Consider the following 12674-nt stretch of genomic DNA (forward strand, 5'->3'; position numbering starts at 1 on the left):
GCAAATCGACTCACACCTCACACCTCATGCTGGCATCTGTCTTCCTGCTGACCCGACACAGCTCTCCCAGTTTCTCCTCAGCCCAGGAGGAGTTGAATCCCTGCCCTCCATCACTTTGTCATAGAATCATAAGGGAAAGTTCCAGAGTTCAGGTGTTTGAGACAGAGACAGAGGCAGAGAGAGCATGTGTGTGTTTGTGTCTGTGAGGGTGTATGCACATCTAATTCCAACTGTGGTAACTCAGGCCCAGAGTTAGTGTCTCAGATCATTCATTCATTCATTTGTTCATTCATTCATTCATTCGTTCGTTCGTTCGTTCGTTCGTTCGTTCATTCAGCAAAGGACCACTTGCTATGCTCCTGATCCTCGTGCTCCACGATGCTCTAATCCATCCTTTCGCCTGCTTTTCAGCCTGTGTGGCAGGACGCTAAGTGCTAGTGACCAGGTTATGACAGTGAGAACGTTTGGGGGCCCATGAGTCAACTGCACAACTAAGACCTGAAAGGTGCATTATTTGTTCCCTCCTGAGAGACACTGCAGCCTCGTACTGAGTCAGAGAAAAAGACCTTGTCATCCCTCATTTCCGACCAGAGGTCCTCACCTCCGCTCCCGCCTCATTGGGAGACAGGTCAAGGCCAGGACAGAGGGCCAAGGTCATGTGCTCAGGGCTCTGAGAGGAGGAGGAGAGCCTGGATCCCCACCGCCCTCCTTGGGCTCCTCACCTGCCTCCCCCACGGTCTCCATTTTGCCAGCTGATTGGTTTCCTGGTATCTGCATAGGACCCTCTTGGGATTCTCAGTACTTTGGAGACTTGCCTGATAGAGGAATAGACCTGACTCCAGCTCTGGTACCACGACAATGGGGTGTGCCTCTCCACAAACCCTGTCACCCCCGCCTCTGTGAAGGAGGCCTGAACTCCCTGCCACCCGTGTCACCAGGTGGTTTGAGGTTTGAGGGTCTATGTGGAGAGTTCAGAGTGGCCCTGGGACATTGGTCTCCACGTTCGTACCCTGCAGCTCCATTTCCCTGCCTGACAGATAAGACCCCATCCTCACCTTCCCGTACCTGCACCCAGCCCCGAAATCGGGCCAGTGTAGACCGTGGCCAGGATGTTTGGGGAGGAGGTGAAGGGAGAGAGGAAAGGGGGAAACCCAGCGGGTGGCCTGCATCTTTAAAGATGAATAGCACTGTTTGCTCATTAGGGAGATTATTTCAAGCAAGACGGCAGCCAGACACTCTAGTGCAAGCATCTGCCTGCTACTGGGAGACGATATTTATTGTTCAATCCTTCAATGGATGTAAATAAACAGCCCAGCCCAGATAATGTTCCAATAAACAAACAAGCAGCTGCCAGGAGCTCCCTGGATGGCTGACCTTTGAGGAGGCCACTCTGTTGATGTTTTAATAGCAGTCTGCCTGGCAGCGCAGACACTCACCGTGCCAGGGGTAGCGAGGTGGCAATGCTGATTGGTGGAGGGGCTGCAGGAAAGGGGGCTATGCCACCTGGGAAGATCCCAGGCTGAGGGCTGGGGAGAGTAGGTGGGGGTGCCTGCGTGCGCCCTCAAGCATGCATGCCTGTTCCTGGTAAGCCACATGGCACAGTGTACGCTAAACGCTTTGATGGAGGTGCCTGCGTGGCACGGGCAGGACTGGTGGTCAGCCATTATGTCCTGTGTGACCTCACCAGTTGCTGTCTTCCTCCTCTTTATTGAGGTGCAATTCACAAATTAAAATCGTGTGCGTTTAAGGTGTATGACTTGATGTGTTGGTCTACGTACACGTGTACGTTGTGAAATAACGGCCACGGTCAAGCTGCTTCGCGTTTTCTATCCCCCCACACAGTCAGTGTTTTCTTTTTTCTTCTTCTGAGAGGACACGTATGCTACACCTTCCTAGCACATTCCAAGCATACAGTGTACAGCATAGTTAACTCTGGTCACACTGCTACCTATTAGGTGTCCAGAACTTACTCAGGCATAGCTGGAACCATTCATCCGTCAGCAGACGTTTAGGTTGTTTCCATGTCTTGACTGTGGTGAATCACTCACCAGCTGTTAAATATTGAAAGCTTTTCCTGTGCTTGGTACTCAGCTGTGCCCCCAGGCTTTGACTGCCCACACCATCTAGCGCCCCCCCTCACCTCCAGCAGTATTCCCTCTTACAGCTGGGAGCCTCTGTAAGACTCCCTGCCACCGACCAGCTCTTCTGATTGGCTGGTCTCCCCACCCCACCCCACGAGCAGTTGTTAAATGTTTTGTCTATCCCTCGGGGTACAGGGGTTCCTGCCAAGTGCTAGCCTAGGTCAGAACCAGGCCCACGCAGCTGTGTATTATGGCTTCCGTGGACGGATAAGAGCCCTGCAACTGGCTGGAGCTTCCAGCCTGTGAGCTCCAAAAAAGTGGAGACGATGGGGCACACGCGTTATGCTATAAACTAACGGTCCCAGGAGACACAGGATAGTGTGGCAGGGGAGTGGAGTGGGCAAGATCTCACTGAGGGCATCCCTAGAAAGCTAGTCACCAAGGCAAATTATTAGCAAGGGCATTTGGCGAGGGCAGAATCGGAACACACAGACGATACCATCTAGAGCCGTACTGGCCAACATGGTCACCGTTGGCTCTAATGACTGTGAAGCACGTGACATGTGGCTGGTCCAAACAGGTTTGCTGTAAGTGTAGAAGTACATACACTTCAGGTGTCAAAGATTTCGTATGAGAAAACCAACGTAAAACATCTCATTAACAACTTGTTAATACTGTGTACATACTAAAGCGCTAGCACTTGGGGCCCATTGGATTAGATAAATTATTGAATAGGGTGATTAAACTTAATTTCGCCTGTTTCCTTTTTCAATATGACCCCTGCTAGAAAAGGTATTATTGCATATGTGACCCACATCTGGGGCTGGCGCTGTTTTCCTGTGGTCCAGAGCTGGTGTCTAGAAGAACGTTCCATTGTCCTGAGGTGAGGCCTGAGGGAACACCATGCCTTCCCACAGAGAACACATTCACACTCATGCCCCTCAAGACAGGGCTAAATGAAATGTTTTCCCTCTGGCCCCATTTTTAATATATTTTTACTCTTCGCTCCCTCTGCCAGTATGGCGTGTCTTTAGAAAATCTGTTAGTACCACTGATTTTGTTACTGCAGCTCACTCTTCCTAGTGACGTCAGAGGTTTTTGTCTCCTAAGGTGACTTTGGAATAAATCTGATATTACCCGCTATGTGTTTTAGTCACCAAATTCTCAGTTGGTGGTGCCACGTTGGTAGGCCTTTTGTCATATGGTATACACGTGCTCCCTCGGACCTTACTTGGGGCTGGTTTGATAATTCCTGGTTACCCTCCAGGGAATGAGCCAGATCTCCTGGGAAGAAGACACAGAGGCGTGCACACGCCACATGGCCTTATTTGTGTGAACTGTGAGCCCATCAGGAGACAGGCCTCCCGGAGAGCAGGGCTGAGACTCACCTTGCTTCTCCGGAAGCTAAATCAGAGCCTGGAACACAGTGGGAATTCCATAAAGGCACGTGGGTCATGAACAAGTGTGGCATGTCACTCCGTCAAGGGACCCGTAGGGTTAGGATGCGGTTTCTTCTTGGTTTCAGCCTCAGAGTATAACTAACATCTTCTAAACACCCAAATTTACATGAGTGGCTTCTTTACATGTTCTGGCTTAAAAAGAAAGCGATAGCCGTTTGCATCCTTGCTCACTGCTTAGGTGATCCACAAATATTGTGTGCACTATATAAAATAAGAAATTGGATTTGTCCTAATGGGTGATAATAAATCTTGTTTGTTTTAAGCTGTCACTTCCCAAGCTTCCGGGTCCCTTCTTTGGTGGCTGAACCATAGCCCCTGGCCATCGTGTCTCCTTCGTTGGCCTTTGTGGCAGCCATGGGGTCCTGGGAGCAGTAAACGGTGACAGCAAATTCTCCTTTCTTCATCCTGCCTCTTGCCTTGATCAGACCTTGATCAACTAAGAGTTCCTTGTCTGGTTGGTAGGATGTGGTTCTTTTTCCAGAGGGAGTTGATCATTTATTTAATAGCTCCTTATGTTTTCTCATATTTATTGAGGTACAATTGACAAATAAAAATTATATATATTTAAGGTATACGATTTGATGTTTTGATATATGTAGATATTATTTTTAAAAGTCACCACAATTGAGGTAAATAATATATCCATCACTTCACATATTACTGTTTTCTGTGTGTATGTGTGTGTGTGTGTGTGTGTGTGTGTGTGTGTGTTGATGAGAACTCTTAAGGTCTACTATCAATGTAAAGACTGTCCAAACCTGTAAAGAATTTTTATCAGAGTTTGTTTGAGCCAAAACTGATGACACTTGCCAGGAAGCCAGATCTCAAATGCTTTGGGAAATGACAGTTTTGCAGTTTCTTTTATGCGTTTGAAATCAAGGCGGGAACATAAGGAAGATTGCATGAAGGTGGGAGAAAGTAAGGCGGGGACCAATTACAGGATCGTTAGCAAAATGACGTGCTCTCTTGAGGGTGGTTACACTTACATCAAAGGTGTGTTAACCCGGATGCACAAAAGCAATGGACAGGGTTTGCTTAAGGCAAAGATAAACATGTTACTAAGGAAGTTATATGCCTGGGGTGTCACTACCCGTTCCTAACCTGCCACTTTAGGAATTTATGATCAGATCATCGTGTGAGGGTACTTTCTGTGGAACCCCTTTTTCCTTCCACACTACACTCTTAGCAAATTTCAAATATACGTCTCAGTATTATTAACTGTAGTCACCATGCTATACATTAGATCTCCAAAACTTTTCCATCTTATAACTGAAACTTGGTCCCCTTTGGCCAACCTCTCCCATTTCCTGCACTCCCTAGACTCTGACAACCACCACTCTACTCTCTGTGTCTATGAGTACGGCTATTTCACATTCCATATAAGTGAGATCACACAGTATCTGTCTTTCTGTGTCTGGTTTACGTCGCTTCGCACAATGTGCTCCAGGTCCATCCCCGCGGTTGTAAACGGCAGGATTTTCTTCTATTTTACTTTTCTCTGCCCATTCATCCATTGACAGACACTTCAGTTGTTTCCATGTCTTGGCCATTGTGAATAAGGCTGCAGTGAACATGGGAATGCAGATATCACTTCGAGATGCTGATTTCATTTCCTTCGGGTATATGCACAGGAGGAGGATTGCTGGATCGTATGGGATTTCTATTGAGGAGCCTCCATGGTGACTGTTTTCCACAGTGGCTGCACCAATTTGCATGCCCACCAGCAGGTCACAAGGGTTCCCTTTGGCCCACATCCTTGCCAGTGCTTGCCAGTGACTGCTTATTGAGCACCAACCATGTCTTGGATGCTGTGGCCAGCAGTGGGGCAGTGCTGACTGCTGCAGGCATGGTCTCTGCCCCCAGAGGACTCTCTGTCCCAGGTCTATTAGCCCATGTGCAGCTCCTGCCCACACCCCCAGACCTGCCGGGCTTGTGCCATCTTTCTGCAGTTCATCTCCATCGTCGGCCTTCTCGCCATCCCAAAGAGCTTAGAATATTCTGCACAGTTTCTCGTTCCTTCCTCCAGACCACTTATAAAAGAATTAAATAAGACTAGTCATAACACTAGTGCTTGGGGAGTCCCCCAGTTTCCACTTCTTCACACAGAAACGTGTCTTTTTCTGTCTCTCACTCGGTTCTCCCTCCAATGCCGAACTGCCCGAAGTCCCGCAGAGACTCATTATTTTTAAATACCTTTTTCATGTGGAACCTTGTCAAAGGCTGTTGGAAAATCTACATAGCTAAGAGGGAAGTGCTGAGCAAGGAGTCAGGAGACCTGGGTTCTACTCCTGAAGGTCATTGATTTATCATTGAATTTGGGGCTCAGACCAGCCCCAATCTCAGCTTCTTCGTCCGTCACATGAGAAGGACTGTCCTGGCAGCCAACATCGTTAAAACTTTTACAACCATCCGACGAGGCCATGTTATTTAAGAACGCTCTGAAAGGTATGAAGCAGAAATATAAGAGATCATAATTTTGAAAATTGACAAGAGCATCTTCTTCATTCACGTGCAGGATTTTCTCCCAAAAGAACTGCAGTAGCTAATACGCAGCAGACATGGTTCCTCACGGGTGATGTTTGTTTAACTCAGCTCCTTTCAGCCCTTGAAGGGATTCATGTTTATCTAACCAATAGCACAGTATGTAAACACATAGAAGTGTGGCTGCTGGAGTCAGTCAGACCGTGGTGTGGGTCAAGGCCATGCTGTGACCTAGAAGTATGACCTTGAATAAGTGATTAACCCTTTCTGTGCCTTACAGAGTGATGGCTTACCTCACGGAGTTATGAGATTTTTTTTAAGTATAGTTGATATACAATATTATATTATGTTCAGGTGTACAGCATAGTGGTTGGACATTTTTATCCCTTACGATGTGTTCATGACACTAAATCTAGTAGCCATCTGTCACCGTACAAAGTTATCGCACTCTTATTATTAGGAGATTTAAATGAGAAGGTAAATGTGTGTAGAATGCCTAGCATCGTACCTGACACGTAGTACCAGTGTCCTTAACCACTCTCGTTGCTGTTGTTATGTAAGAGCCCAAGAGCTGACAGCTGGTCCATCCTACCTAAATTTCATTTTTGTCCTTCGCTTAGCAAATCCCAGCACAAATTCTTTTTATCCGTGTCTTGTGTGAGATTCTTCCAGCAGATGGATGAACAATGGTTTCCTTTCCATTTTCTGAAACAAGTAGTGGATTGGGTGGGGCAGGGAGGAGAGGGAGACCTGTCTTTCCAAGTACGAATTTCCCACCCAGGCGAAGTACGCATGGGGGGGCCATAACCCCATCCCACCTCCCTGGGGAAAGCCATGCCTGTGAGAACTGGCCCTATGGGTGCTCCCTGGTCCATCCCTCTGTCCCTGCTTTCCTCTGATGTCCACCTACATCCAACACATCACCTCATCCTCAAGAGCAGGGGATTTGGAGCCCAATGATACTCAGATCGCTCAGGCACTGAATCCAGTTTCCCTTGGGGGTCAGACCACACGGGCACGAGATAAGACAGCTCCACCAGCATTCCCTCAGAGAGCCTTCTCCCGCCAGAGGCCTGAGGGGACTGGAGACCAGCCAGGTTGCCCAGTGTCACTCTTGTCACTCTCGTGATGCTGCTCCAGAGGTGACTCACAGCTGGAGATAAAGCCTGACGGGGCGAGGGGCCAAAGCCCTCACTTGGGTGGTGGTCCCAATTGCTTTTACATGAACTTCCATTTCATTCAGATTAAGGCAGGACCTGGCCAGGTGGACGTCCGGTGGCTTGCAGGTGGGTACAGAAGCAGGAGGGCTATCGGAATTTAAGGCATTTTGATTTTCAGAGCTAAACATATCTCTGTTTAATTCCTTTACTAGTTTTTGGGTTGTTGTTTGTTTTGTTTTGTTTTTCCATGAGTTTAATGGGAAATTAGGAAAGAGGACTTTTAACTACATCAATTTATGTCTCCATGTTTAAAACGTAGTATTTTCACGCTCAAGTAGTTGGGCATTAGTATCAGGAATGACTGACGAAAGCCACTGGAATTGAATAGGCCAGAGACAGACACCGACCTCAGCCCCTGCCTTGGGCCACACCCCCAGGAAGTAACCACGAAACCCATCAAGGAACGAGTAGGTCTCTCATGTAGCTGGTGGTAGGAAAAGCATGAATTTCAGAGTCTGTCCCCAGATGTGATCACTCAGGCCCGTTGTTTAATGTACCGGCCTCCCATTTTCCTCATCTATTTTCAGTCTATCAGTTAGGACTTTTTTTTTTTTTTTAATTTATTGGGGTGACAATGGTTAGTAAAATTACATAGATTTCAGGTGTACAATTCTGTATTACATCATCTATAAATCCCATAGTGTGTTCACCACCCAGAGTCAGTTCTCCTTCCATCACCATATATTCGATCCCCCTTACCCTCATCTCCCACCCCCCACCCCCCTTACCCTCTGGTAACCACTAAACTATTGTCTGTGTCTATGAGTTTCTGTTTCTCATTTGTTTGTCTTGTTCTTTTGTTGTTTTTGGTTTATATACCACATATCAGTGAAATCACATGGTTCTCTGCTTTTTCTGTCTGACTTATTTCGCTCAGCATTGTTGGTGGGAATGCAGACTGGTGCAGCCATTATGGAAGGCAGTGTGGAGGTTCCTCAAAAAATTACGAATAGAATTGCCATATGACCCAGCAATCCCTCTCCTGGGTATCTACCAAAAAAATCTGAAAACACTCATACTTAAAGACACGTGTGCTCCAATGTTCACTGCAGCTTTGTTTACTGTGGCTAAGACATGGAAACAACCAAAATGTCCTTCGATAGATGAATGGATAAAGAAGTTGTGGTATATATACACAATGGAATACTATTCGGCGGTAAGAAAAGATGATATAGGAACATTATTTAGGACTTTTGATGTTGCAAAAAGCCTTTTCATTACTTTAACGATAAGGAAATACCTTGAGTAATCAGAAAGTCCTAACGCAGGGCAGGCTTTGGGGTTCTTTTGATTCAGTGGCTCAGGGACATCACCAAAATACAATTTTTCCTTTCTCCCATCTCTGCTCCTGCTCTGCCCTGGTTCCAGCTCCCATCCTGAGCACAACAGGGCTGCCAACTCTGTTTCTCTGACTCTACTGAGGGTGACGAGCGATTCTCGCTTCCTCCTATGTGTAACACAGTCTGCTTTCTCTGGGTCCACATGTTGATAGCCTTGGGCCTGCTTTCTCCCAATCACTGTGATAAGAGAGTGAGATGAAACTGATTTGCTTATGCCACTCAAGGGCGACCCCAGGAAGCGGGGGTGTGAGGGGAGGGGAGCAGGTCCGATCCCACCCAAAAGGTGAGACAGCGGGGAGTAGATCCTGGAGGGGGTCATGCAAGTCATGACAAATGGACGCTAAACTCATAGGATTGAGAGGATTATATCAATAAGGAATTATGTGCAAAACCATCTGCCAGTGCCTGATGGCTAGGAAGGGCTTAGCAATAATGCCTAGAAGGAAAACAAACAGAGTCTGGGACAAACCGAAAATCAAACACATCAATCATAAAATACCTCGGTGTCAGAGTCCGGTGGATTCCACAGAAATGAGCGGCAGCAGACTTGCAGATGAAGTGGTGTGATTTGGTGCCACTGACGTGGTGGCCCCTGCTGTAATGTAGCTCCTCTGAATAGCAATTCTGTTCTCCTTGCTCTCATGAGAGGTTAAAAATTAAATATTAAAAATTAAAAATAAGAGTATATCACGGGACTAGTTGGAATGTAATTTTTTTCTTTAGCTTTGTTATTAGAATCTCTAAAATTATACTCCGGGTATCTTACAGAGTCTTATACAAATGGCATCTAATCAAGTTTGGAGACCCCCTAGGTCTCTCCCTGTCACCCTCCAACCCTCCACTGTTCCCTTCATCCTTCTTACGTTGTCGGTCATCTTGGGTCCTGCCTTCTGTGGGTGGACCATTAGCACTGGGCAGTGATCGTGTCAAATCTCTGAGCTGAGATTCGTGATGATTCTGATTCTAGAACGGAGGCCATCTTTTCTAGGTTTGTCCTCAGTCATGGAGGGAGGTGTTGGCCAAAGTCTTTCCCGGTTGTCTTCACGTTGTCCAAACAGTTCTAGGAAGGACTTGTGGATAGCTCAGGGACGATCTACTCTGAAAAGTGTTCTCAGAAAACTGCGGATGACTCATACCCAGAGCATATTTTCCTGAAATGCCCACATCCCCTTCCCGGGAGACATGAATAGAACCTCAAGGCGGTTTTGGGACCCTACCTCTCCTCCAAAATCTGAGACATGAGCCACTGGTTTCAATGGGCAGAACGAGCCCACTTGGTGTGAAATTTCTGGGGTTAGCTCCTGGCCTGGTTCCCTTGCAAGGTGCAGCAGAGCTGGTTGGGTACCAGTTTCAAAGAATCAGCCCACATCCTTATACCCACATGTTTTCCGCTAACAAATGTGGCAAATACTATTGCCTCTCTTATAGGATGGCACTCTGAGGCAGCCTCAATTATCTACTGTGCCCCAATCTGCAAACCCCACCCCCCAATACCAGCCTCACCCTCTTCTCTAAAGACAGACACACAAGGCTTCAAAGACGTAAGCCTGAGGTGCAGGGAACTGGAGAGAATAACAGCGGTTCTTGGTGCAGCCCTGTTTAGGTTCCCCACTTCTCCTTGTCATTCCCACATGAGACCCACAATGGGCTGTCACGCCTGCCCCTTTGGGCCTGGCCTCTGGGCACTGTGGCAGCAGAGCTCACTGCCTCTGCCCTGGATGTTGGGAGGGTCCCTGGGCTGCAGCTCGACTGGGACAGTGCAGGATCTGAACTCACCTCGGTTCTCCTCTCTCTCTTCTCCACAGATCCGGGTGGATGGGCCCAGAGGCAATGCCCTCCAGTACGAGACTGTGCAGGTGGTCGAGCCCGGCCCTGTCCTCCGGGATATGGCCTTCTCCAAGGACCACGAGCAGCTCTACATCATGTCAGAAAGGCAGGTAAGGCGCTCTGGGCGTTAGACATTCGTCTGGCAGCTAAGTACTGGCCTACGGGAGGCCAGCTGCACAGAGCGGATTTGATGGATGGCCCAGTGTGTGTCTTTTTGGTTCTGCTGCCTGGGGACTGAGGCTGAGTGCACTGAAAGAGGGAATGAAAACTTCTAAATATCAAAATACCTGTGAGTCTAGCACAAATCCTCTAACTTCAAAAGGATGGTGTGTGTAGGTTCTGGGCCAACATTTACTCTCCGTTGAAGGCATTTAGTACAGAGGCTCAAGTTGTTTTTAGTCCAGATTTCCCTAAACAAAGTATAAGCTCCTACCAGGGGACCTTCCTAAACTCTGAAGGTCTATGGTAGGCAGGGATTTGCTGTCTAAAAATCCTGGTTGTGGGAACATCATGGAAGAATCAAATGGAAAGAGATTCAGAACATACGGTCTGTGTGTGAGAGGTGAGGTGACATATAGCATGTGTCCTAGGCCTTCAGATGTACCCGAAACTCTGCTATGGGACCTCCATCAAATCCCCCCAGGCCAAGCCAGGCAGTGCAGCCATGGCTCGGGGATTACCGCTCACTGATACTGAGTTGGAAGGAGCAAAACTGGGCTTGCTTCTGGGTCTCAGCTGAGAATGAAGTTCTCCAGCAGTTCTTGAGCTCGGGCCAGGAACCTGGGTCTATAGCAGACCAGGAATCCACGTCACCTGGAAATTCCATCTCCTTCAGAGTATACCTGGAGTAAAGTACCCTAAGTCACTGCCTAGTGTGTTCCACCCCACAGGACACACCCCACCCCACATGTGGATTAGTACTACCACACGTCTGCCCCTGTCATCTCGATGTTGGGTCATTCCCAGGAGCTGTCCCTCCAGCCCATGAATATGTATGTGGCAAAGGCAGCATCCATGAAAAGCAGAGCCCCCCCCCTTCATCTTCATTAGGGAGGCCTGAACTCCCCAGAGGACCTTACTCACAGAGTCTTGATTGTTCCTGCTGTCCCCTCTCTGCATGGTGAGGGAGATAAATACCACATTATGCCACCCACAGGGCTTGTGCATTATGCCTTGGCAGCTCGCAGCAGCTCCACCCTCCCCAAGAGTTCGATGACATCTTCTTTTGGTGTGGGACTCTCCGTCCAGCCACACTAGGACCCATTGTGGTGCCCTGGTGGAGGCTGCCATGCCTTGGAAATGGCCCGACGTGGGGCCAAGAGGGGAGCATTTTACCCCAGGAGTCAGGACTGGGCATGAGGCCCCTCCTTTGCTTTCATTCCTTGCTCTCTTTCACTGGGGCCCATACTCCCCACTCCCTGCTTCCCCCCAAGGCCCTAGACAATGAGAGGAAGCAACTTTCTATGTTGGAATGAATCCTTTGGAGAAGACCCGAGACTTCCATAAGGCATCGGATATTGTAAGATTTCGTACCTGACCTGAAAGCTGGGATAGCCGAACTGGGACTTAAAACACTGAATGACTTCCAAAGCAGGAAAATATAAGTTGGGTGAAGCCCCGTCTGATAACTGAGTTGGGATTCTGAGCCCCTTGTCCTCAGTTTCCCTGAGAGTGCAGCCAGTACTCAGGACCCATCGGTGAGGCATGCTGGGAGCTCCGGATTATTGGAAAGGAAAAGAAGGCAGGAATGGAGCATTCATCCATTCTAGGGCTGTTCTTCACAGAGATGGAGGGTCACCTGCCACCCAAATCACAATCCCAAGGACCCGACTGTTGGACCAACACTGGCAGCCAGTGGGTTTGCAGATTCTTTGTGGGGAGGGGTAGGGTAGCACAGTGGTTGAGTGCACAGGTCTCTGTGTCAGAATATCTGAGCATGCACCTTGGCTCTGCCATTTACTGAGCATGGTCTCAGGTAAGTTCCTTAATCACTTTCAGACTCAGCATGCTTCCCAGTCACATGCAAATAATAACAATATACAGCTGTGGTGTCCTAAGAATCAAGTGATGTAACACGTGTAATAAGCATAAACCAAGCCTGGCAAAAAGTAAGGTCGTGGTAAATGGAGGCTCTTACCCTTATTGTAACAGGAGTGTTGCATGGATGTGGGCCATGTTTAGAGTCAGGCAGGGGTGGCATCAAGATTCTGGAAGATTAATGAAGTATGAAGTTCAGGAATCCAGGTCAAGTCCAAAGCAGGTCCC

General features: G+C 48.1%; 1 protein-coding gene across 1 annotated transcript in view; it reads left to right on the top strand.

Moving 5' to 3' along the window:
* Positions 1 to 12674, top strand: part of PLXNA4 (plexin A4) — a 415019-nt gene that overhangs the window by 256920 nt on the left and 145425 nt on the right. The window contains exon 4 of the mRNA XM_019751040.3: positions 10388 to 10519. Coding sequence (XP_019606599.3) covers positions 10388 to 10519 — 132 coding nt within the window. The remainder of the gene's footprint in view (positions 1 to 10387; positions 10520 to 12674) is intronic.

This window comes from Rhinolophus sinicus, chromosome 8, assembly GCF_057876585.1.
Source record: "Rhinolophus sinicus isolate RSI-liver-muscle chromosome 8, RSI-T2T, whole genome shotgun sequence".
Classification (NCBI taxonomy): Eukaryota; Metazoa; Chordata; class Mammalia; order Chiroptera; family Rhinolophidae; genus Rhinolophus; species Rhinolophus sinicus.